The sequence below is a fragment of the Mus musculus genome, chromosome 14 (assembly GCF_000001635.26).
Source record: "Mus musculus strain C57BL/6J chromosome 14, GRCm38.p6 C57BL/6J".
In the NCBI taxonomy this organism is placed as follows: domain Eukaryota; kingdom Metazoa; phylum Chordata; class Mammalia; order Rodentia; family Muridae; genus Mus; species Mus musculus.
Genome location: NC_000080.6, coordinates 117,865,069 through 117,892,187, shown reverse-complemented (window position 1 = coordinate 117,892,187; position 27,119 = coordinate 117,865,069). Strand labels below are relative to the sequence as shown.

The 27,119-nt window shown below is 42.0% G+C and overlaps 1 protein-coding gene across 2 annotated transcripts in view; it reads right to left on the bottom strand.

Moving 5' to 3' along the window:
• Positions 1–27,119, bottom strand: part of Gpc6 (glypican 6) — a 1,054,610-nt gene that overhangs the window by 87,342 nt on the left and 940,149 nt on the right. For both annotated transcript variants that reach the window (NM_001079844.2, NM_011821.3), the window contains exons 5-6: positions 21,705–21,835; positions 3,523–3,666 (exon numbers count right to left, since the gene is read on the bottom strand). In NM_001079844.2, coding sequence (NP_001073313.1) covers positions 3,523–3,666; positions 21,705–21,835 — 275 coding nt within the window. The remainder of the gene's footprint in view (positions 1–3,522; positions 3,667–21,704; positions 21,836–27,119) is intronic.

Below are 27,119 nucleotides of genomic sequence, written 5' to 3'. Positions count from 1 at the left end.
CATCCAGAAGGTGAGATACTTACTGGAGTTGATTTGGATTAAACCATCACAAGGTGGTGAGTTAACTTCCAGGTCTTTTTTTTAAGGTTGACTTTTATATAAACCACATTCCTCTAAGGGCTGTAATTTAGAGTTCAGATTTGCCCTAATGAAAAAGCTGCTGTAAGTAATGGACAGTCCCTGCCTCAGTGTGTTCGGGAGCAAGAGCATTGTGCTCTGATTTCCTGAGCCCTTCTTCTAATTGCCTTTCAGCAGGATAATGTCCAACACCTCTGCGTGCTCAGACCTGGGAACTCCGGTGACATTGTGATGATTTAGTTTTGTACCTGATATTTCCATCGAGTGGGAGCTGTCTAGACTCCTAGCCTGACATCAAAGCATTTAAGACAATCCGCAGAGGATAAATTTAGGAAAAGGAGAAGAGAACGAATCGCTTTAAGAGTGCCAATAATGACCCCCGGCCCACTTAACTTGAAACCTTTAGCAGCCTGTGGGGACAGGGGAGCTGCTGGGTTGAGCTATGGCCCTGAGACCAGTCTGTCAGCGGGATCAGCTGAGGGCCTTGGCAGCAGCTGCAATGACATGCGGCTGTTGGCAGTGAGGACTCTGATATTTCCCCCAAAGTCAGCTCTCTATCAGTGGCTGGATTTACACAAATACAATCATTTGGTTTTGGAAAACAAAGCATGACTCAAGGGTAGCATGCTTGAAGGCTGCTGGTTACTGTCAAGAGCATTTTAGGCCCACACAACTTTCGAAGAACAAATAGAACCGTTTCTGAAAGATATGGGAATTTATAAGTCCTTAACGAGGGGACCGAGCTTTTTTTTTTTTTTTTTTTTTTAAGATACCATATTCTTTCCAATTCTCCTCTGCGAATTTTAGCATCAACTTGGGGCTTGGGACTTTAAGTTCTAAAACAAACCCCTTAATTACCAGCGCACATAAAAACACAGTTTTATAATAACCGACATAAGAACATTTACCAACAGATTCCAGAGTCAATACCACAGGCACTAATTTAAAAGGTGCCCAGAAGCCATCCCTCCCTCCCAAGAGCCAGCATCAGAATGAAGTTATTTTCATTCTGGTGAGCAGGGCGAGGTAAGTGGTGGGTTCTATTGATGTTGGCTGTTAAAACATTTTCCTCTGCTGAAACAGAAATATTTCCCAATTATCCTCTTTTTTCTGGGACACACACTTCTTATGAATATTCAGGAACCATCTTTGCAGGGCCAAGCTAAGACAGGAGTAGTTATCTCAAGATTTGTTTATAAATAGCGGAGATGGGCTATCACAGAGAACAGACCCATCTGGATAACTCACAGGGTTGCCCCTGGAACAGGCCCATAAAAGACCACCCCTGATGGCTGAGCCTCTGTGTAAAAGGCAGGCACAGCTTAAAGGGAAAAGGCCTTGGGGAGGCCAGAGGCTGCAGAGCAAGCTGTGTAGGGAGCTTCGGGCTCAGCGTCTACGTCTTTGGAATAACTTCGGTGGAACATCTTTTGATGTGGGAATGTTTGATTTTAGGAGTGAAGGAGAGAAACCAACTGGAAGGAGGCTGGCTCTGATTTACAAATGGCTGGTTCTCAAATTTGAAAAGAAATCAGAATTTTATAACAGATAGTGTGAATTGAGACTGCAGTTCTCATGGGCACAGCCTGAAGTCATACCTAGTAGGGAGTCGGTAGCTTTGCTGGTGGAAAGCATTGTGCAGTCAGGTCAGCTCCTGGGTTGGTACCAGGGCTCTGGGGCTGGCAATAGTACTGTGTGAAGCAGTGGGATTTTGTTTCCCATTTTATTTTCCACATTTAAGGGTATGTGTCCATTTCTCCTAGGGGATGCTTCTCTGTTACAAAGGAAAACTATTAGGTGACTATCATAGATATCAATATGGTATCCAAATGTAATGCAGTTTTATCAAGTATCTAAGATGCTCTTGTTCTTTAAAAGGCTCTATTCGTTTATACCTTAGTGAGAAAGAGGTTTACTCTTGTGAAAGTTTTGAGCTGTGTAACACAATACTGTGCTTTGTGGGAACAATTTTGTACATGAGAGATTCATCTCACATCGTATCCCAGAAACCTTGAAGGGCCTAGCCTCCTTGAACGGTGGCTTTCACACTACTAAAGTGAAATTAAATCTATGCTTCCCAAATGTTTCTGCATAGAGAATGCAGAGTACTTTGTGAAGTTAGAAGATTAACAGGGCACTCTGAAGAAAACTAACATTCTTGAGAAAGGTTCACCGAATTGTTTGGCAGAGTAAAATTGTTTCCTTAAAAGAAAATTAGTAACTAATTTATTTATTTTTCTTGGAAACGTGATAGAGGGCAGCAGTGAGTAAGGAAAGACAGGTCAAAGCAAGTCACAAATATGGCTTCTTTTCTAAAACCTGGGCTGAAGAGGGGTTTCATTTGCTAATAAAGGGCAATAAATTCAAGGCATAATTTAGCAGCTAATGAGAAGTCCCCTTTCACTTTGACACTTAATGGTCAGACCTTTATGCTGTTAAATACATTTGATGTTTTTCTTTTATAGAGAGAAAAGCTGAGATGTACTTACAGGAAGGCCAAACACAACCAATTTAATCTTCTGAGTTCTACACAACAGAAGGGGTATTAACTAAAACTATAAAGCCATTCCTAACAGTGACTAATAAAAGGACTTCACCAACCACAGCCCTCGAGATTGAGTTTATATGACACAATCAGATGTGGTTCAAATGCTGTATGGCCTGAAAGGTTTTATCTGTTAATTTTACATCAGGATAATTGGCAAAGCAACACTCTCAGCACTAACAACAACGAGGGTATATAAATTGTTTATAGCATTATGAAGTGAAGGTATTGAGTTGGAAATGATCAGGCTATATTTCTTTGAAATTAGGAGCTCTTGATTTTTATGTCATTTAAAAAAAACTTTAAAATTATATTTATTATGCATATAGTAGCCATCACCAGATAAATTTTTCTGACATAAAAATCACCCAGTCCCTGACACATTTAAATAGCCCCAAGTTCCCAACTTTTAGTAGACATCTAGGAAACAACACAAAACATCAATATTAATTTGGGACTTCCTAAAAGAGACTTTCCAAATAGAAAACTTAGCCTCTGAGAAATGGTAAGAAAATGACAGGATGTCATAATCACACAAGCAACCGTTTAAAGAAAAGGATGAAGCAGGCGAATCAGAAATGTGCTTCTGTTAATCAGGCATGGGGGGCGGGCAGCAATCGGGCTTTCAAAGTCATATTTTGAAGAAATATGAAGTTGGAATTTTAGGCAATGCACTAGTAGATTAATAGTTTTAAGAGTTCTTATATACCAAATCCACGATCTAAAAGAAAAAAAAAAGAATCTTTTACTGCTCACACCATTCTAACAGAAACCAGGAGCAGACACTGGACAATAGCCTTTTCAGCCTTTAGGAAGCCCGTAGCCCGGCCCTTACAGAGCAAAAGACCTGGGTGGCAGAGAGGGCCTCCTTGGTCCTCACAGGCAGCAATTGGAGCACTCACCAGCCGGTCCAAGCTCGTGCCCGCTGCAGTTGTGGGTCTTTCCTCAGGGTTGTAGGGCCGAAAACGGGTGTTAAAATTTTCTGGAGCTGAGCGAGCAGATCTGAGAGCGGGAGCAGGTTTGGGCTGGCCACAGCCCTGAAAGACCTGGGAAGATCAGAGCAAGGGTCAAAATCAAGCCTAGATTAAACCCACAATCAAAAAGAGAATAATACAGCACTCTTCGCATTTTGTTTGAAATTCTTACTTCCAAAATCTCTGCCTCCTACTTTTTTGAATGTAAAGCTATCAACACCAATAGGAAGTCATTGTCACACGAATATAAGGAGTGGCTATGTGCATGCCCTACTCACAGTTTACCACGGTCATCATTACCCACAGATTTTATATTTGCAAATCTGTCTTCTTACTGAAAACTTATTGATACACCCCAAATCAATATTCATAATACAATGTGGCAAAACTCAAACACACAAACAAACACACAAATAAACAAACAAGCTAAGAGCTCCATGTGCATGTTGGCAGGAAACAGTGACCAAAGGCTCTCTGCACTCTAGCCTCTATGTTATAGCATAAAGAATAACCCTCCTTGTGGTCTACTTAACCCATGTTCTCAAACTGTGATTTCACTGTATAAATGGGTCCCTGGCATAGACAGGGCTTACGCACAGTTTATCACCACCAGGAAGGAAGTGATGTGTCTCCTAGGGATAACACACATTTAACACACACTTCATTCAACTCTGAGTTTGGTCTCTTGAGTTCAATGTTCATCAAGTACACAGATCTTAAATAAGATTTCTTGAATTGAGACAAATTAGAACATGCTTCCAGACCACATTCTATCCGGCAGCCTCTAACCCCATGTTTCCCTTAGGAGTTAGGATTCAGATATGCATGGCCATATCGAGAATAACTTATACCAATATCAGGAATTGGCTATTGAACATGGGAATTATAATAGATTCTTCATTCTATAATAGATTTCAGGATTAAGCCAGTTATGTCACAGACTCTTTCCTATACTTGAATTTGGGATTCAATAAACTACCATTTTGGATCCATATTATCTAACATGAAAACTGTATTTCATAAGCATACCAAGGTCAAATGGCTTGAAGGGCTCTCTCTTGAAAAGGAACCCCTTCACGGGAAGAACTTTCTGAAAATATTCTCCTGAGCAATGGTGCAGAAATAAGACAAGCAAATTTGGGTGAAATCCACACACTGGTATTTTCTTCTAATTTGGTTGTTGACAGCTGTTTGTGTCACCATTGTGGTTGCTGTGGGAAATCACACAGCTTATTGTAATGAATTTAGGGACTGAGCTGCCAATCTGTCTCCACAGTGATTCCACTCAGGTTGGTGTGGGAGCACTTCCTTCTCTGTTTCTAGATGTTTTCTCTTCTGTGCCAGTTATCATGAGATAATACCTTTCCTAGACTCTCAGGAAATTGTGCAGCTCTTCTTGGTTGTCAACTTGACTACGTTTGAAATTGAGTAAAACCCTCTAGGCTGAGTGTACCTGTGAGGGATCTTTGAGGGGGGGCAATTAAATAATTTGAATTAATAAGACTCACTTTTGACTGGGTCTTTGGAATAAGGAAGAGAATTCTAGGGCATGGTTTACTAATGGCTCTGCATGTGATACAGGCACTACTCAAAAACAGCCAGTCACAGCGTTACAACTCCTCTCTGGGGCAACCTTGAAAAACAAAAGTCAAGGAAAATCTTCACAGTGGACAGCAACTGGGGCAGAGTACATGACCATATGTTTTGTTTGGAAGGAGAGATGCCCAGATGGGCAATTGTTCACTTACTCTGGGCCAATGGATTGGCTGAATAGTAAAGGACTGGGAAAGGGCAAGATTGGAAAATTGGTGAGAAAGACATCTGGGAAAGAAGTATGTGTGGATGGATCTCTCCAAATGGGTAAAGGGTTTGGAGATTCTGGTGTCTCATGTAAATGTTCAAAAGGTGACTTCAATGGAGAAGCTCAACAACCAAGTAGATAAGATGATACATTTTGTGGACAGTCAGCCTCTTTCCCAACCAAATCTGTTGTTGCCCAAATGGGCACATAAACAAGGTAGTTGGGGTGGCCTGTGGGGGTGATGCCTTGGCTTGACAGCATGGGCTTCCTCTCACCGAGGCTAGCCTGGCTGCAGCTGCTGCTGAGCACCAGATATGCCAAGAGCAGAGACAAACACTGAGTCCCAGATATGGCACCATCCCATCAGGGTGACTAGCTAGTGACTTTGTGGACCACACTGGACCACTTCCTCTGTGGATAAGACAACGCTTGTCCCAGGTATGGATTTGCCTTTTCTGCACATAGTGCTTCTGCTAAAACTACCATCCAGGAGCTTACAGAATACCTTATTCACCATTAAATTGTTCTACACAGTGTTGCCTCTGACCAAGGAGCTCACTTTACAGTTAGCAAAGTGTGAAAGTGGGCCCACAATTTAAAAATCCAGTAGTCTTACCATGTTCTCAACAATTCTGATTCAGCTGGCCTGATAGAAAAATGGAATGGCCTTTTGAAGGCCCAGTTACAGCGCCAATGAGGTGGCAGCAATGTGGAGGCCTGGGGCAGGGTTCTCCAGAAGAGAGACTATGCTTTAGATCAGCATCCAATATGTGGTATAGTTTCCCCCATAGCCAGGATCCATGGGTTCAGGATTCAAGGAGTAGAAAAGAGAGTAGTTTCATTCGCTATCGCCCCTAGTGACCAACTGAATAGCTTTTGCTTCCTGTTCCTTGAGCCTTTTCCTGGCCTAGAAGTTTTGTTCAAGACTGTGTGTGTCAGGGTGGATGCTTCTGCCTAGAGACACACCAAAGTTCCACTGAACTAGAAGCTCAGACCTCTCCCGGCTGCTTTGGGATTCTGATGCCCTTAACTGACAGGCTAAGAAAGTAATAAGAGTGCTAAGAGGGGTGATTGATCCAAATTACAAAAGGGGGAATTGGATTGGCTCTCCACAATGGAGGTAGAATGATTATGTCTGGGTGCAGGAGGTCCTTTAGGGTGTCTCTTGGTACTACCGTGTCCTGTGATTAAAGACATTGGAAATCTACAACAACCTAATCCAGGCAGAGTAACAAACAGTACAGATCCCTCAGGAATGAAGGCATGGGTCACTTTTCTAGGCAAAGAGGCAAGCCCTGCTGAGGTGCATGCTGAGGGTGGAGGAAATACAGAATGGGTAGTAGAGGAAGGTAGTTATAAATACCAGCTAAGGCTGTGTGATCAGTTGCAGACAAAATCATTATAATCAATGTTGAGTGTTTCTGTTATATTTTGTTAAGAATGTGCTTGTATAGATATTTGTGTTTTCTCCATTCTGTTTGTTATATAATATAATATCAATTAAGAGAATACTATTCATTATCACATTTAAGTTTGAGGTACTGAAAGAATGACTTTTAAGGGATATTGCCACCTATTCTAAAATTTATGTGTTTGAGGTTATACAAGGGCAGTTATATCATGATCAGTGTAATTATGACCTCTTTAAAGATATGACTTATTTGTAATTGCATGTGGATTAGTTTTATCATGTTAGATGAAATTATGACCTGGCTATTGTTTTTATTTAGAAGTTAAGTATAATATAAGGAGGTATGGTTGTGTGTCAAGTTGACAAGGGGTGGACTTGTGAAGACTGTTTTAAGTTGATACATACACACACATACACTCACATACATACATTCATATATACACACATATACACATACATACATTGATATACTCATACACACATACACACAAACATACACGTTCATACATACACACAAACATACACGTACACACACACACACACACACACACACACATACACACAAACTCATCTTTTCATCGAGAGAACCCTGACTAATACACATACTAACATATTCAAGTTCAACTTTGAGTTTCTAACATTTTTGTATAGGAGATGGTTTATCTTCTAGGTACTTCATGGTTTATCTTCTAGGTACTTCTTAGAAAAATGATGCCTTGCACTGGAAACCTAGCCGTACCAGGACTAATGAAGTCATGGATCTTGGAGAAGAACCTACAGCCATCACTTAATTAACCTAGCACAATCCCCACTGGATTCTAAATCTTTATCTTTATACCCACAAGTAAGTGTAAAACTCATCCGTCAACAAAGAACGCTCTCTGAAACAGACAGGGAACGTTACAGAAAATGACAACCAATCAAAGTGCAGAGAAAAGCGATTGTTGGGTACCTCGTCTCACTGATATGCCCAGAATATCACGTAAGGCTCAGGGACACCAGTGAACAGCAGGGTGGACAGATGGATCTTAGAGAGACCGAGGAGCACACAGGAGGAGTGGAAAGAGGAAAGGGCCAGGGAGAGGATGCAATGGTGTTTTAATCTGAATTACAGACACTTCCCTCAACTATTTGGGTTAATTCTTGACCGGCACATGCATATTTACTGTGTGATCATGCGTGTTGTCACTTGATTCTGGGTTGTTTAACCTGAAGCATTTTTTTTTCATCCTGCATATTATATGATCCCACTGAAGGACGCAGAGAGCCCTTGAGTGCCATTCCATTCCCAATGACAAATTCCACCTGGAGATGCAATCCATTTTGCTTCACCACTACAATTAATTTCTCTTTTGTGCATTTGGACTTCTCCTTGGACGCAACGTTTTGCAGCCCAGGGTGCTTGGTCTTGGCATGCTCGGAGACTGGTCTTAACACACTATTGATTATTCTTCCCTCTCACAATTTCTGAAGTTGATGGCGCAACCAGCGTGATAAAGACAGTGGGCCTTTTCTTCCACAGTGCCTAAATCACTTCCTTGTAGTAAGGTCGCTGCTGATGGAGGGCCTTAACATTCCCAAAGCTCCGGGGATCTGTTGAGTGGGCTATTTTGGATTGCTTTGAAAATGACAGCTGACTTTTAAGGAGCATCGAGACAGAACAGGGAGCAGTAGCAAAGGCCTTGCTGAGATTAGAGAGAGTTGGGCACTGAAGAGTTAACAGCCAGTCTAACCACACCTCAGGAAGGAAAGAGCCCCACTGACTGCTGGGGTCAAGCTAGATCACTGGGGTTGGGATTCCCTGGAGAATGTATGCTATGTGTTCTGGGGGGAGGTTTCATGCTTTGTGGTGGGTTGTTTAAGGTGCTAAGGACAGACCACAGATTAGGTAATGTGTCCCAGTAGCTTTCCATTATATATGCCACGTTTAGATTTTGAAGGTGATTTCAAAGCAGAGATTGCTGGGTCTGAGAGCCAAACCATAGAGATTCCCACAAAGTGAAATGATTCATGGTTGCGCATTTAATGCATATCTGTGCATTTCATGCATGTACAAATACCTACCTGTATCTTTCCCAGATCCCCAAATTGAGACCTACTCTCTAAAACCATGGTGTTATGATGATCAAAGACACAATCAGTGACCGGATAGAGACAGGCACCCAGTTCACAGTGATTTGCCATATTAGCTTGTAGATAATAAGACAACATGTAATCTATCGGTTAGAAAAGGTGTTTAGAAAACATGGGGTTCCTTGGGTGGGTGGCAAATGGAACTCCTGGACATAAATATGGAATTTTCTTGTTTTCTGAGATTTCTTCAATAGCAGTATGAGCACAGGGGGCCCAGTCTAGGTTAGTATAAGCAGCCTGGTAGCCTAGGCACCCCAATGTTTTATATTTCCAACAAAAGAAGAAATAGATAAGAGTTAATAGTACGATAGATAGGATCTGACATTAAATGAGAGCTAGGTGGTCAAGTGATCAGAGCTGGAGATGCAAGCTTAGATTCTAAGGTGGTTTCTAAAGTCCTAAAACTGTGTTCATGAAGGGAAAGTAGAGAGACAGTGTCTGCTGGAGGGAACCTATGCTGTGTGAACAGGGTGGCTTCTCTGAGCCCTGTCCTCCTCCTCTCTTCAGTAGGCACAATTTACCACACCAGCATCGGTTGTGGTCACATGAAGCAGGGGACACACAAGCCAGTATCTAGACACACAAGTGCTTGGTGATCGTTCTATAATTACGTCAGTCCATAACTCACACTTCCTGTAAGTTCTGCCTTAGTGAAAAAAAATGTGACGGGGAAGACACCTGACCTGACGCTTCTTTCATTCTGTCTTTTTATCCCAGATGTTAATGTTTATTTTTACTTATGTGCCTGTGTGTGGTTTTATGCTTGGGAGTGCAGTGCCCACAAAGGCCAGAAGGTGGCACTGGATCACCTGGAGCTGAAGTTAAAGCTACTGAAGCACCCCCAAGGTGAGAGTCAAATTCAGGTCCCCTGGAAGAGCAGCAAGCATCCTTCCTTATCCACTGGGCCACAGCGCCAACCCCTGACCTGTAGTTTCCACACAATATGATCTGTAAGGGCTCAGAGATGTGCAGAAGCAGCAGAGTTCCTGTATTGAATTAGGAGCATTCACAGCTACTTCATGCTGAAACGTGTTTCGATGTGTTCGTGATGTAAGTTGTGGGGTTCCTCTAGGAACTTCCACCCCTGAGATGAGGATGGCTCAGACTTGCTAAGAGAAATGAAGTTCTGATAGAATTGCCTCCAAGGTTTGTGCTACCACTCGTCAGTTAAAGTTTAAAATAAAAAGCCTTCTCTCTCTCTCTCTCTCTCTCTCTCTCTCTCTCTCTCTCTCTTACAAGAAAATAGAAGTTTGTAGAAGGTATAAAACACATCTTTAGGCCGACCTTTTTCAACACTTTTAAAACTAGCATCTGGGTTCCCTTCTGCCCAGTTCATTCTAAGGGATAATTAGATAATTCCAGAAAGTATTCAGAACCTTTGGTATGGACAAGTGCTGTGAATATTCAAAGGGATCAGCTTTCCTCACTAGCTGTCTCAAAAGACACGCGGGCTTTAGGGAGCTCTCTGCCTCATGGCTCCTCTCCCTTAAGAGGATTACAAAGATAATATCTCAGAAGTCTATCGGTCTTCTGAGATGAAAGACACTGGCATTAAGATGGAGAGTGCTGGACAATGAGACATTTTATTGTTTTATAGGCAAGAGAAGGGGAAGGAGGGGGGAGCAGCAGAGTAAGAGATGTGTTGTCGGTTTGCAAATGTATTTAGAACTGGAATGTATTGACATAGTTCTCCTAAACAAGTACACTGTTCACCTTTTTCAGAGGTACACTTGCGGCTAGTGGCTAGTTTCCCCGTCTTCTCGGTCTCTGCCTTCTCTTTGCTGCTTTGATAACATATTCGCCAGAGTCATTATTGGCAACTTGAGAGGCAATGTTTGTGGATAGTCTCTGTGTGGGACTAATCTCATCTCCCCACTTTCTTCTCAGCTAAGTCAGAGAAGCCACGGTTAACTGTGCTGTCTTGAAATCTGTGAGTTGAGCTCTGGTGGTTTAATTAAACACAGGCATCCCTTCATGCTGTCTCAATTCACTCGGACTGGGGGTTTTGAGACTGTTTTCTTCATCTAGGAGATTCTAGTTTGTATTACCACCCTAGAGACCACACTGTTTGCTGGAAGAATAACTGGAGAATTTCAATCTATTACATCGAAGCCCAAGGAAACAAGGAGCCAGCATGTCTGCACAGGACTGTGTGTAATGGATCCAGTTGTGGCCATTACTTTCACAACGGACAGCGGAGAGGTAATAGACAAGTGTTCAGGAGACTTGAAGTGCTACGGCGAAATTCCTTCGACCGGGTCATCCATTCATAACAGGAACTTTTGTAGTTCTACAGGCTGTGAAGTGTAGGGTTCAGGGACCAGGCAATCTGTAGATGACACTGTCTGTCCGTCCTTAGCAGATAGACTGGTGAGAGGCCTCCTCAGACCTCCTTTATAAGGGACAACTCCAGTAATTACATCTTGAGGTTCCAGGGGTTAACTTCTGACCATAGCAATAGTCACTAAGAAGAGTCTCAAAATGTGGAAAACTAGCTCCAGTACTTCATCTTAAACTTGGGACAACATGGCTTCCCAATTTTCAAAGCCATTTTGAAGATAACATATGATGCCTAGAGAAGACACTGAAAAAAGTGAAGTGAAAAAGGTAGATTATTTTCACTGACACGATCTACAGTCATATGGGTTATGGAGCTAGGGTGGACAGTTTAAGCTTTATAGGCAACGGTCTCTTCCAAACCAAGGCTGGGACATTTCTTCCTCTGCCTGAAGAGCTAGAGGGAGCCATGCGTTCACATGAAACAAATTGCTGCCATATTTACTCAATTTACTATGTCAAGGTAAAGCAGAGTTTAATAAACAGCTTTACTAAAGTTAGCAGCTAGAATAAAAAATTCTAGTTCTTGATCATTTGATGAGTTATTTGCTAAAATTAACAGTCCATACAGAAAATGGAAAATCTCACTTACAAAATAGTCCAATGGGACATCTCGTTGGCAGACGAAGCTAAGAGCCACAGGCTCTATGCCTACAGTGGTTCCCCAAATGTTACAGAAGGCCAGTGCTGAATTTTAAGAGTATTTTGTCTACCTATACAACTGTGATGTTTCTTCCGCTTTTTTTTTCCTTGAAAAAAAAAAAAAACTTCATGACTCCTCTTTGGCATATTCAAATTGCTTTTATCACTGCTCTTGTGCTTTGGGGCCATTTCTGATTAAAATAAGAGGTCCTTTTCTTTTTAAATATAAACACTGTAATAGTGACAGCCACTCTATAATGAAGGAGCCTGTGAAATGTATAGCAGGTAGGTAGAATATACAACCTTGATACGCCAAGAAAAGGTGTAATTCCTGTCCCTGGCATGATGGAGCAGGGCAATGGAACATGTCACCATGCTCCCTAAAGTGACGCGCAATTTAAAACTTGTCGATCGGTTTCTTCTGGAATGTTTACTTTAAGCTTTTTGGACAGCAATGGACTGTGAACAACTAAAACTTAAAAAAAAAAAAAAAAAAAAAGTGAAACCTGAGTGGATTGGAGTGATTGTGTGACTAGGTTCATGGCTCGGCCAATGGCATTGGTAATATCAAAACGGCAGGTAATTTGGACTCGTCATCAAGCTACCGTTCCCAATATCATCATGGTCTGGTCAACTCGCTGGCCAGCAACACCCCTCCACTGCAGCAGCTGAATCCTCTCCCTGCTGGCCGTCATCCAGATCATGCGACATGGCGCACAGCCAAGGGCATTTCCTCAGGGTAACAGTGACAGCCCAGTGTTTAAGAATGCATACAGCCGTAGCAGAAGGTTGTTGGCAGCAGCCACATAGATGCCCCCTTCAGGCTCCTGTGGGTACTGCACTCATCTGGGAATACCCTTACACAGACACCCATAAACAAAATTGAAGTAATTCTTTGATGAGATATGGTGACTGAAATGTGTTTGTGTAGGGGCATTCACATATCAACGTAGATAAACGGGAGTCACTTGAAATATTCCCCCAAACATCTCATCAACGTCAGCAGCAAGAAGACTTGCACTAATAAATTAACTTTTCCTTAGAGTTTACATCCACGCATTCTCCTTTCTGGTTCCTAACAGCTTTCTGCTAATATCTTAAGACACGTGTTTCTGAATACATCTGAGTGATTTTGATAATTATTTCTTTCTTTGGTTTAAGATCTTTAGATTAACGATACAAATGTTCTAAGTTCCCAGCTTCTCACTGTTATTTATGTTAGCAAGTCTCTTCCTGGATTGCCTTCTCTAGGAAGACGGGTTTTCACCCCATCATTTCAGAACACTCTCCTTTCTCTTTGTACGCCTGCTCTGTCTTCTCTCCTCTCTCATCATCTTTCCTTCCAATTTCTCGTGTTTTTCTTTCCTTAAAGATTGATTGCGCTGGTTTCCCCTGGCCAACTTCTCTGGCAGGTCTAAGTTCCTGGATGGATTCAGTGCCCTTTTAAGAGAATTCCCAATTCTGAATCGAGTCAAGTCATCAGTTTTCATTTTGGTCACTTTTTACTGGCTTCCTTTTTTTTTTTCTCAAAAGCTGGCTGCCATGTATATTTTAAGGTTTAAACAATTTTACTTCCAAAACGTAAACACCTTGGTTCCAGGGGATCTGTCAGATGCCTCTTAAAATCTTTTCTTCAATAAAAACAAATTCTTTCCATTTGCTTGAGAATTTTTTTTTAACAGTTGTGCATTCCTGAGGCTGCAGGATATCTTGATATTCTTTCCAAATGAGCAGAGGGCAGAGTTTCAAGGAATCGAACATAGCATATTATAGTGTATGGAGAGAGAGAAAAAATATCCCACTTCTCTCTGCCTGGTTAAATGATTGTTTCGCATGCTCTTTGTTTGCAAGGCTGAAAGAACTTCTTTAGTGTCACTTGGCAGATTGTAAGTAAACACCAGCACCATATCAGCCTGGTCCTGAGCCATTCATCTACTCTACGATTGAGCAAATACATATTTGTTCAAAGTAACAAAGTGTTACTTTGGTCAAAATTAAGTGGCACAGATAGGTCTTTTGTACATGTATCTGCTCTTGTGAGCATTCCGACAAGAGACCAGGGAATCAGAATGCTATGAGCATAAAGAGAACGCCCACAAGGAGCAACTGGTCCAAACCAGGGACTCCAGCAGCTCCGTAGAACAGCAGTGCTAGGACCAGCGAGCGAGTGCTTACTGGTGATGAGCTGTCTTGAGGCATTTCTAGTAACTTTGCAAATAAGTTGCTAATAATGACTATTAAAAGCTAAGTTTCCGCCGGGCGGTGGTGGCGCACGCCTTTAATCCCAGCACTTGGGAGGCAGAGGCAGGCAGATTTTTTGAATTTGAGGCCAGCCTGGTCGACAAAGTGAGTTCCAGGACAGCCAGAGCTATACAGAGAAACCCTGTCTCGAAAAACCAAACCAAACAAAACAAAAAAACCCAAAAGAACAAAAAAAAGTTTCCAGCTGGAGAGATGGCTCAGTGGTTAAGAGCACTGTCTACTCTTCCAGAGGTCCTGAGTTCGAATCCCAGCAACCACATGGTGGCTCACGACCAACCATCTGTAATGGATCTGATGCCCTCTTCAGGTGTCTGAAGCCAGCTACAGTGTACTCATATACATACAATAAATAAATCTCTTTTTAAAAGTTAAGTTTCATATACTTACAATCACATAAATTATACTCTATAAAATATATATGTAACATATATATGTACATGCATATGTATATGTATATATGGCAGGAGTAATCTACCATGCTGTGTCACTCTGCTCAATGACATCATGCCTAGGTTCGCAACCAGCCATACCGTGGGTATTTACACCAAGAAAACTGGCAAGTTTTTCAAGTAGAAGTTTTTTCCCAAAGAGGTGAATCCTTATACAATCTAAAACCTTTAAGAAGCATGCAATGCATCTGACAGACATCCTGGAACCAAACTGTTTAAGCTTTGGAAGACAAATTGTTTAAGCCTTAAAGCATACATGGCAGCCAGCTTTTGAAGAAAAAAAAAATCAAAGACAGTAAAAAGTGACCAAAACAAAACCTGGTGACTTGACTCAATTCAGAATACACAGACTCCGAGGCGAGTCCTTCCAGGCACACAGTTTGGCTCCTGAAGCTGTGATTTCATCAGTGACGGGCAGAGCCTGTGCGTGAGAGGTGCGGCCCTGGAAGATTTCCTTGCCAGGCAGGAGGAAGGGAGAAAACTTCCCCGAGATCTAGAAAAACAGATTTTTTTTCTCTGCTCCTAAGGACATTCGATGTTGATTTAAATTGAGTTTCACTAATCCACTTTTGAGTGGAGCACATTAAATATATTCTTATCCTTTACCAAAAAGTAAAGTCTCTAGATAAATCCCCAAAGGTAAGAGATAATCAAAGTTTTCCTTTATCATCAAAAAGGGAAAACACAATGAGAATATCTTTTCCCAAGAAGGAGAGCTCAAACTAGCTTTGTTCAATACTTTTCTTATAAATAAGCATATTTAAGCTTTCATTTTACATTATGAAAACATGACATTTTTCACTAAAAAGGAACAAACAAACTGGTTCTGCTATACACAGCAATAGCATACACCCTGGTTTTCTTCACAGAGAGGGAAAAAAGACACACACACACACACAAACAGTGTTTTGAGGTCACTCTTCTCAGTGCCATGACACAGGTGAGAATTGTCAAGTAGAACAAAATGTTTGAATTCATAAAAAAAAAAATATTAGAGAAAACTGGGACGTCTGGAACCACCGAGAACACAGCTTTCTCTTTGCAAACAAAACCGAAAACAAGCTGTACAAATTAAAGGGCCATAAAGCTTTGTAAACAATGTGGCCATTTGCTTCCTTCTCCAAGATCACCTGGGAGGGACCCCGCTATCCTCTCATGTAGAAAACTAGTAATAATAATGTGACCATGGGCAGAGGCCACCCAAACTCGCCCACATCCCACTTCTTTGGTCGAGGCACAGACTAGGACTGGGTTGTTGACATCATCAGCAACTTGCCATCCCCCGTGACCTGCTCCCAGGGACATCTACTTAGATCCTTCCGCTCCTGAGGTGGAAACTCATAATTGGAAATAATCAAACATGCATGGGATAAAATGTGAGGTAGAGATATTGAATATTTTCTGCTCTTACAAGCTAACTTTAAGCCTGCAGACTGTCCTGGATGAATTAAGACCATAGTTCCAAACGCTTCAGAATTTATCTATCACAGTTGTTTTTAATAATAATTAAGAGCATCAATCTTCATGGGTGGTTTGGATTTGACCTCATCCATGGTAAACACTTTTCATGGACTGTACCACTGTTCTGTTTAAACAGACTATAAGATGTATTGGGACTTTCATTTTGGACACTGGTTACTTGAGTTTAGATAGATGGATGATTTGCCCCAAATCACACGAATGGAAACAACAAGGTCTTGGGTCTGTCTGGTGTCCATCTCTGACCTAATAACTGCTGCTACATTTGAAGAATACAGAGTGCCTTCAAGCCAAGGAAAGCTGTTTATTGTCCCCTTGGTTGAAGCATCTCTGGAGTTAGGTTTTCACACTGTGACCTCAACCAGGCAAACCGCACAGTCTCCTCCACATGAGGAGCCTAAGAGCTTTCTCTGCAGAATTTGAGAAGAGATAAGATGTAGCTTTTGTGCTCAAATAATTTAGATACTGTCCAGGAGAAAGGAAGTAAAAAAAAAAAACCCTAACATATTAATGCTATGATTGCCTTAAGAAAGGCACATGTGACACAGGGTCACCAGAAAAAAGACAAAATGGCACCAGAGTGAGTGAGAACTGGGTGCTGGAAAAGAATCCTGCAGAGTTAGTGAATTAATGCTCCTGAAACCGAGAACCATCCTATCAGAGAAAGGTCATTAGACAAATAATACAGATGATGAAGCAGACTCGATAGGTAGAGACGGAAGTTGCTCTGTTCTCTTTAGTGTTCTCCTAGGTGTCTTGGCCATTTTGTGATCTGCACATTCGGGAAGAATTGTCTAGAGAAAATTACGAATCATCAACTGCCTCGGTCTTCCGGAATGGGGGTCTGTACTCATCTGTAATAGCTGTTAATTGAATAGATGGCTTCAACTGGAACTTAATATGTCTTCTTTCTTAATTTAGATTATATCTGACAAACCAATCTTCCTTGGTTAGATTTGAAATTATTCCTAATGTAGCTAAATGATAGCTAGTGAAATCAGATTTATCTTGCCTGAGAGGATAAGGAGGAGATTATCAATATATCTCAAGTTCAAAGGCAGAAACTTGACTCCTAGTTCTCCCTCCTTCTCTTTGGGGAATTTGCACCAATGTGAAGCTCTGAACTGCTTTCATCTGGGTGAGATGCAGGGGCCAGTAAGAGTCCTTTTTCATCTGCCATGAGGGTGGTGAAGCTGCAGAATGGGATGGTGCTTTTGCCGTTGGACTAGCTACATCTACCTCTCCTTGACAGGCTCCCCAGAGTGGGGCAGGTCAGGCTCGCTCGCTCATGCAGTTGTTCCTTCCAGTGCTGAGCACATTTGGTTCTGGTGGGAGATGCTTATAAAGAAAACTGCAGCATGATACAAAATTCTTTTTTCTTTTCTGAACTGGACAGATCTGGCTAAATTCCAGCTCTGTCCCTTGTCTGACTTCAGGCTAACTGTTCAATCTCTGTAAAGTTCCTTTCTGATAATCAAGGAAATGGCTGCTTCACAAGATTTCAGGGAGGATTTGAAATAATTATATAAGTAAGGCACATAGAGAGAGACTGTGTCAGCAAAGCAAGGGCACTGCTTCTCGTCTACAGTGTTCCTTGTGCATAGAGCATCCTCTGGTGTTTGTTGAATGGATATGGTCAGGGTTCAACCAATAGTAACTATAATGTCTTTCATTGCTACTTGGTGGTGCTCTGCCCAAGAGGAACCAAAAAACTCCTTTGTTTAATGTGTTGCAGTCTCCATCCCTTGAAAATGTATATGCATATACATTTATTGCACAAAAGCAAAGAAATCTAGAGTTTGAGATGGGTCATAACTTGTAGAAATGTGTATTATGACAGCATATATTTTTCAAAGGAATCTTGTTGTAGCTCACTCCCAACTGCCTCTGAGGACTAAACATGGGAATAAAAAGGACTTGGCTGTATCATACACGCAGAGCTTGGAGAAGACAGGGGCATGAACACGTCGGTGAGAGCAGACTTTTTCATTAGGCTGTAAAACTCTCTCATTCAGAGGTTCAGTTATGAGGCAGAAAAAATAATTAGTCCTTCTTCCTCGAGATATGATGAGAACATTTGGGGAAAAATGTCTTATCATAAAGTTGTGTGTGTGTGTGTATGTGTGTGTGTGTTATTGGAAAAAGTGGAAGAGATAAACGACCACACCGGAGAAGAGAAACATGTAATTGGAATTTATCTCGGAGAACAAGAGTAAACATCACAAGAGAAAACAGTATCAGCTCGATCCTCCACAGTTGGCATCTCTGCTTCTTAATCTTTTGCTAGGTTTCCAGAAGGCCACTGAATTTTTTCTACATATTGCTCTTTCTTGGAGAGCCTGGCTATTCCTCTCCTGCTCCCCCCTCCTCTCTAACTTCCTTCACTCTGTTGTCTTTGCCAGCTTACCAGAGTCACTCTTTTATGGCCACTCCATCTATCATGTGTCACTTTTGGCCCTTCCTACTGCATGCATAGGTACACGATGGGTAACCATACGGGCACTGTGTTGATTTTCTTTCTGATTATGGAATTTCTCACAAAACAGTAAAGAACAGTTGTTCTTTGAAACAACAGTACTGTTATGGGACAGTTAAGTAAATTTTGTAAAAATTTCTCATTCGAATTTTGCTGATAAAATAAAAGTCCCGTCTCACTAAATTCTTAAGATACTTTTTTTGGTAGAATAATTCATTTAAATTTCACTTAATAATAATCTACTACATGCTTCAAATTTGTTACAAGAGTGGATTTCTCAACACACACACACACACACACACACACACACACACACACACACCCTAAAGCCAAAACCAAAAATAAACAAAAGCCACCAGCAGAAACAAAATGGGATGCAAAAGGCAACATAGCCTGATTTAGCATTTCTACAATGTAGACACATTGTAAATATCATGTGGCATTCTATAAATATATAGAATTCTTACTTTACTTTCCAAAAAGTTGTATTTACCGTAAAAGAGGACGCTTTAGGAAATATACTCTTTGTATTGTTTGTTTTTGTTTTTGTTTTTCTTTTTTTTTCTGGGGGGCGGTGATGCATGGACAAGGTGTCATATCTGGCCTGGAAGTCACTCTGTAGACCAGGCCGGCTTCAGACTTCCTGAGATCTTCCTGCCTCTGCCTCTCAAGTGTGGAGACCAAAGGCAATGTGCTGCTATCATGCCCAACTTAGTTTGGTTAATGTGGTGGTTTAAATGAGAGTGATTTGCATAGGCTCAGGTATTTGAATGCTTGGTCCTTAGTTTGTGAGAATGCCTGGGAAGGAGCAGGACGGGTGGCTTTGCTGGAGGAGGTGCACTGTGTCCTGGCCTGGGAAGGAGCGGGACGGGTGGCTTTGCTGGAGGAGGTGCACTGTGTCCTGGCCTGGGTTTTGGGTTCATAGGAAACAGAAGCTCCCCTTGTCCCACACGATGACGTCAGGAGAAGTCTGTTATGGAGCAAGTGTCACAGGGGTGCTTATTTCTAGCATGCAGTAGATGCTGTGGTGAGCTGTCAGGATGGGGACTCACAACAGGGATCTACTGAAAGGGGACAGGAGGTGGGGGGGAACGTCATAGGTAGAGGAAGTCACGGAAGCTGAGGAAAAAACCATGGAGCTGTGGACATCAGCCAAGGCACAGAGGCCTCAGGTAGGCAGAGGCAGGAGACAAGACCGTGTGAGCTTTGGGTTCTGCTCTAGGTGAAAAGGAGTTGGTAAAGGGTGAACACCTTGATCTTGTTAGTGTTTCCAGATCCCTTGATTACTAAATAAAGGACAGATTTAAAGGGACTTAAGAAAGAAAGCCAAGGGACCAGTTAGGAAGTAGTGACAGTAAGGTGCTGTCCATAGAGAAACTTTGTTTCAAGGATTCCTGAAAACTCAAGTTGTAGAAACGTCGTATCTAAGTATGTCCAGTCACTGGAGAACAAGGAAAACTCTCATCCCATCTGTAACAGGCTGGTAGCAGATTGTTTATTTGTTTACATCCTGGTCCCTCTGCTTTGCGTCTATCTTTCCTACCGAAGATGGCGTTGGTTGTAGGTAGTGAGCCTGGTCATGGTGGACTGCGGATAAATATTTACTAAACGAATTGATAAATGAAAAGGCAAAAGAATGCCTGGCTTGAAGACGAGCTGCATGCTGGGATTAGATACCTACGTCGGAATGCTTGGTTTGAGCTGCACACCAGCGAGAGAGGCGAGTGATGGTCTCAGGCCACAGACACTTTTGTTCATATTTTTTGTATGTTCCCTTCTCTGGGGCTATTTTTAACTTCCACAAACCTAGGCCCCAATTACTCCAGCACTGCTGGGTTATGAGGCCTCTCCGAACAACTCTAATTGGTTTTTAGGAGATGGACTGCAGAGGAATGGATAGTTGCTATTTTTTTTTCTACACTAAAAGAAAATGGCCTTTCATGGAAGCCCCAAATGCACTATTTCCCCAACAGTTGATGGCAATTCAAGCATCCATCTCTACCTGGTACTTCAAGTTCATTAAAACCCAGAGTCAAGTCTAGAAACTCTAGGCTCTGCCACTCCCAGAGAGAGAATCAAATGCAGGCTGGGGTCTTTCTTAGCCTACTTCCTCTTATTTTACCCTGAGATGTGCAACTCCAGTTTGACTCATGGCAGTCAAGGACATCTGGTGAGAGACCACAGTTCCCTTGCTGGGTTTCTACTCTGTCCCTCTTCCTTGACTCCATTTGAAATCTCTTTCACAAAACACTTTAAGGAATTAAATATGTAATGGGGGTAACTCTGGGCACATTCCAGTGGGAACTCCAGCCTCTGCCATCAGGTTTAAAAGGCTGAGATAGTTGAGGTTGTTTTTTCCTCAGAGAGATGTTGGTAGAGAGAGGAGAGGGTTACTGTGCACTCATCAGGGTTGTAAGAAGGTGATGACGAAAGCCCAGGCTGGAGAGCACACTGCAGACTCCTGTCCTTCGCTTCAGGTGAGTCCTGCTTCTCTCCAGATGGGCATGTATGAGCACACACTGGGAACTTGGCATTTGTGCCCACAGCTAAACCTAGGACCTCTGTCTCCTATGATTTATGAGACTCTGGTACTTTTTGCCTTCAACTGTTATACACAAAGGAACATTTCCTCCCAAGGCTCGTTAATGAAGGTTGTCCAGTTGTCTTCAAAGGAAGTGTGAGGTGGTGTTTGATTATTTACCACTGAGCACATACAGCGCATACCTCATGGACACAGCTGACAACAGAATTAGAAGCTTTGAGAGAGAGGACAGAATGGTAGTGTTGTAGAAATTTCAAACATCGAAACAGAACATCCCTCCCAAATTGCTCTCACAGGTGAGGGATTACTCGGCCATACTTGGAGCTCACTGAAACTCTCAGGCAGCCAATAACTGTGTTGTGATTGAGTTGCTGTGAACTACAGACTTACTTCCCTTCTCAATGCCATTTTGTTATCCATGTTCAATAAAGGAGCAAATGTGTGGTTCAGCTGGAAAAGCTGGCTGGCAGCGGAGTAGAATTTATAATCCCCACCAGCCTACTGTATCACTCCACTTTTTAGGTGACCCCACCTATGAAATATGCATACAGTAGGAGGCAAGCTATTAATGGACATACCTTTGCTGACACCTGCATGCTGTTTTCCTGCATGTTCATAATGGCTTCAGAGATCTTGACGTCTATTGGGTCCATGACTGACTCAATGTTGAATGGCCCTTCCAGTCGCTCAGCCACCAAGAGCATTGCATCTGGTAAAAGACAAGGAGGATCCATGTTTTTAACTTCTATTTCAACATTTATAGAACACTGGATGGAAAACAATAAAAAAAGAGCATTCACTCCTAAGACGCTATGTGTTCAAGTGAAATGGGAGGTTAGATCTTAAAATCCTAATATACTTTACTTCACATGAGGATTTAGGACACTCCCACATCCATAGAACCATGCCTGAAATATGAGAAAGTCAGTGCACATACAGTAAGTTGAATGTATGTAACTTTACATGAAATCAAGACAATGTTTGGTTAGATGTGAACTACATTTCAAAAATGGGTTTTGATCACCATTATAGGTTGAATCTGAAATCTATAGAGGTCTATGTTTTAAACAACATGCCTTGTGGTGGTCTGACTGACAAATGCCCCAAGAACCTCCTCTGGCATTTGAAGACCTGGATCCTAGCTGGTTGCACGGAGAGGGAGGTGTGGCCTGAAAGGGAGGTGTGGCTTGAGAGGGAGGTGTGGCCTTGCTGGAGGAGATAGGCCACTAGGGCTGTGGACTGAGAGCTCAAAGCCTTGCCTTCCTATCAGTTCACTCCCTGGGCTGGCTTCTTGCTTGCAGTTCAAGATGTGTACTCATGGCCTACTCTTCCTGCTCCATGCCTGCTGCTGGTTGTCATGGCTTCCCTCCATGATGGCCTCCCAGCCCTCTGTAATGGTTAATCCCCAACAAATTCTTCCTTCTACAAGTTGCCTTTATGATATTTTATTATAGCAACAAAAAAGAGAGTGGCGTAGGCCCCTGGTTTATGGAACTATTTTAAAGGCTGTGGAAGCTTTAGGACTTGAGGCATGGATGGTGGGAGTGGGCGTCCCAGAGAAACTCTGAGATCTGCTTCCGCTTCAGACCCAAGTTCTCTGCTTATTGTCTGCCTGACGCTCCTGCAGCCATGGACAAAAGTGTTCCCACTAACATGTCTTTCCTGCCTGAAGTACCTCAGAACCCACAGGCTGAGACAAGTCCTTCCTCCCTAGGTTGCTTCTGTCGGGTGTCTACCCACAGTGATGGAGAAGAGCCTAACACAACTGCTTTTCTTTGGAAAGATGGAGAAACAAGAATGTTGAAGTGCTGATTTATGGACCTGGACACACAGGCATCAAGACACAATGAACACAGCCTTCTGTGTGAAGTACTGTTTGGATTTTAGTAGCTCTCGTGTGACCTTGCTTTGTGCTAACAGTCTACCCCAAAAGCTTTTCCATTTAGACTCTTCAGTATTCTCTGGGGAGATAAAGAGCCTTTCTCTCATTGAGAGCACATGATGTGCTCTCAAAAATGTCGGTGGGGGCGGAGAGTTTGCACTGAATTAAGTTGAGCTGCATATGGGCAGGGGAGCTGGTAGCTGTGATATGTATACATGAGTTATGTCTTGGGGGACATTTGCTCTGTCTGAACTGTCTGGAAGGCTACAGGTAAATGAGGTACATCAGGGCAACTGCTGAGATGAGTCAGGGTCTGCAGAGAAGGGGGAGGGGTGCAGGCCAGTGTTACCGAACCCTGGCCCAGCCTCCATTCTTGGTACAGAGCATACTTTTGTAATCCACTCTCTACCTGGGGTGTGGAATGGAACGTTTTCCGATGGTGGAAACGGGGCTGTGAGGGAAGAGCTGTGCTTAGCATGTTGAAGAACTAATTAGTTACATATGATTTAAAAGACCCATTCTAGGCCAGCAGCGTCTTATTAAACTGCATAAGCCAGACTGTTAACTTATACACCCAACAGGTCTCAAAATTTTCAGTTGCTTAAACTCTCAAAAATGAATCTTAAAAAATGTCCCCCCTTTCCAGAAAAATCTACATTTATTATCCAATGCTCACAGAACACAGAAAAGTAAAGGAAGAAGATGAATCTGCCCCTAGCCCCACTTCCCAGAACAATACTGTGAGCACTGTGGTACATGCCCTATTTATTTTTGCTTTGCGCATGAATATTTTAAGCATGCAATGAAATATACTGTGCATATATCATATAATCTGCTTTCTAAATGTAATATATTATTAATGTAAAATGCTGTTTATAGTTAGCTGTTTTACAGTACTAATGTGAGGAAACCAAATTTTATTTTTACTGCATACTCAACCATGTTCAACCCAAGTCTCACATCAAAATATTTTCAGGGTTATAAAGTAGATATGAATTAGGCTGGTAAGAAACATTGTAAGAGGATTTTTTAATATAAAAGATATAGAAGTGTCTGGAAAGTAGAGATTCATGTTTTTAAAGAGCCCCAGGCTTTATAAGCAGTATCAACTCTAGTGTAATCCAGTGTTCCTTCTGCCAGATCTCATGTGAGAGGATCCCCCACCCTGTTCCTTGGGGAATGAAGAAGCAGAAAGAAGCCATCCCATGTTTTCCTCACAGGTGCAAATGGACCCACAGAAATGTATGCATGAATGCATCACATACAGAGAAGCCCTCCATTTTTTTATTATTGATATTTTTCTTAGGTAACACAGATTGATCTGTATGTCGTGGACCTTTTAACAAAGCAGATATTTCACAAGATCTTAATGGCCTAATTACCAGTTAGGTGGGAAAGAAGATACACTTTATTTCATTGTAGTAGATTACTGTGAAATCCATTTTCTCTTTTGTAGGTTTGAGGGGCAGTTACACATCTGAAAGCTGGTTGCTTTGTTTCTGTCTTTATATCTGTTTGTGTGCTTATCAAAAAAAATATCCCTTATCAAAAAACTTTGCAGCCAGGTTTCTGGTGAGGATTAACTTCTTGTGACAGAAGTAATCTAAAAGAGTCAGGAAATTCTAGTGTGGGAAATGTATTGCAACCCCAGAGAGAGGCCACAGATGAAATTAAGGAAAGTGATAACTAAGGTGTGCTTCATATATGCACATGCATGAATCATCATACATTGAGTCCTGGACTTTCTCAGTAGATCTTTCTGTCTTGAGCAGGTTGGATTGTAAAGAAATAATTTTGCTCATGAGAAAGTCTGTAAGGAAGAGGACACAATTTTGGATTGTACACTAAGAATTTAAGATAGTCTGAAATGACATAGACTAAGGCCTCTTTAAGAGTTTATTTTATTCTCAGCCATGAACTTGAGAGAGAGTCAGGAGTGCTTGTGGAATGAGTAAGAAGGAAGAGAGAGAAGAGGGAAATGACAAGATTTACGTTTTAAAAGGTTTCTTATTCTTCTTGATTGGCTTAAAGCTTTTCCTTTTGTAGACCCTCCAATCTATAGCTCAGGGAAGACACTTTTCTATTTGTAGCATAAAACTGGGAACATTACTTGATGATGTCCATCCTTCTGTTTCCTGTTGTGTCAAGCCCACAGCGTGAGGTTTGTAAGTGCCTGGTCCTACAAACTCAACCACTAAACTGCAATGAAAAGTCTTCGTGGAATTTTCAAAGCGTTCAAAGATGCTTCAGGGGTAGGTAGCTCTTCCTGAAGTTGATTCCTAGCACCCAGGACTGCCTATAACTCCAGTTAGAAGGGTTGTGAAACCCTCTCCTGGCCCTTCTGGCCATACACGTGGTGGGCCCATGTATGAGCGCACACACATGCACACACATGTTTTTGGTGATCCTCTTTCACAAAGTTTGCATATTGGCTTTGGAAATATGGTTCTATTGAGGAACCATCACGATAAAAACACCGAACCAAGTTTCCCTGTGTACAGGCTGTTGGTTCTTCCATTTCTAATCTTTGTATTAATGCTTTTGCTTTGCTGTCCAAGTTATTGTAAGATAATTTTTGCTTAAATATCTATTTTTAAAATTAAAATTACTAGTGAGAATATGCTTCTTTTTCTTTTCTTTTTGAAATTTATTCTTCCAGCATTTCATACACGTATGCAATGCATTATGACCGTTTCTGTTTTCTCTTCCTCCCCTTTCACTTCTGCTGGAACTCTTCCAAGTTCATGTTCCTCCTTTTTTCTTTTTTGTAAATATAGACAGGTATTTTGCTTGAATGTATTCCTGTGCATTCATGTCTACCAGATTCCTATGGAGGGCAGAAGAGTTCTAGGTTCACTGAGAGACCCTGCCTCAAAACTTAAGGTGGAGAGAGATAGAGGAAGTATCTAGACATTGACTTCAGGCTGTCACAGGAGCACACAAGGGTGAGAGCTTTACCAAGTGCACACACACAGCACACACCCTAAAGCCAATTAAAGAAAGACAACTCCGGAGATTCTTAAGAATCCACGTGTTTGAAGCAAAATCAAATGCAACAAATACACAGCAGTCATGGAAGCTAAGGTAAAGTTCGATGTGCAACACCAACATAAAATCACACATATTCCTGATTTCTGTCATACATAGGTTTTGTAAAAATAAGAATACAGCAGGGCTGCAGGCATCAAGTGGACTCAGGGGCCTGCTACATTGTTTATAAATATAAGGCAGGGCACAGGACAGATGACCTCCCCCAAAGCTGACATTTAGATGCCTGTACACATGAAAAGTCAAATGTACATGTAACCGTGTAAGCGTCCTCAGTTTTAGATTTCTTTTTTGTTATAGAAGACACAATACATGGAAGGGAAGCAGCCTTCAGAATATTCTACAGCCTGCCATGTCTGCTGTACAGAGTCCAGTTCAGACATTGCAGGAGGTAAGAGTCACACTTGCAGGTATGAGATGTCCAGTCCTAGACTTTACAAAAGAGTAGTGGATGATAGCGCCTCCTCAGCTTCAGCCTCAGGGCCTGATGGGAAGAGGCTCTGCAGGGTCCACTGAGAAGCCCCCCTCACCTTTGCTGTCTAGCTTGCTTCCATGTGCCAAGCAAGTCAGTTCCTACCTGGGAGCTGAAGAAAGCTGGCCTTGGTGCACTTGAACCCCTTTCTTGTGATAAAGTGAGAGAAATATATTTTTTGTGTGACATCAAGACAGTAATAGGTAAGTTTCTCTAAACCCAGTTAAGCCCTACAGGGCTGTACTTGGTCCAAAGCCACTGTCCTTAGATATCTTCATGATCTCTGTGCCATTCTATCTGGAAATATGGCAATGTGACTCTTTTTTTTTCTTAACTCTTTCTTTGGAGCAGTTATCTCTTGTCAATTAACAAAGACCTTCAGTGCTGCAGCTAACTATGAGCTGATTCCTTTTGTGCAGCATCCGGTTCCCCAGCTTATGTATCCCTTTTAGAAAGGCTCTTTGCTTGTGGAGAATAAAATTTGAAGGGCTTCGAAGTAGCTGCTACTTTGGCATGAGCTACTGTTGCAAACCAAGAGATACTCTGTTAGCACTCAGGGAGGGTTGCGGTCATCTGGAAGCAGCCAGCCAA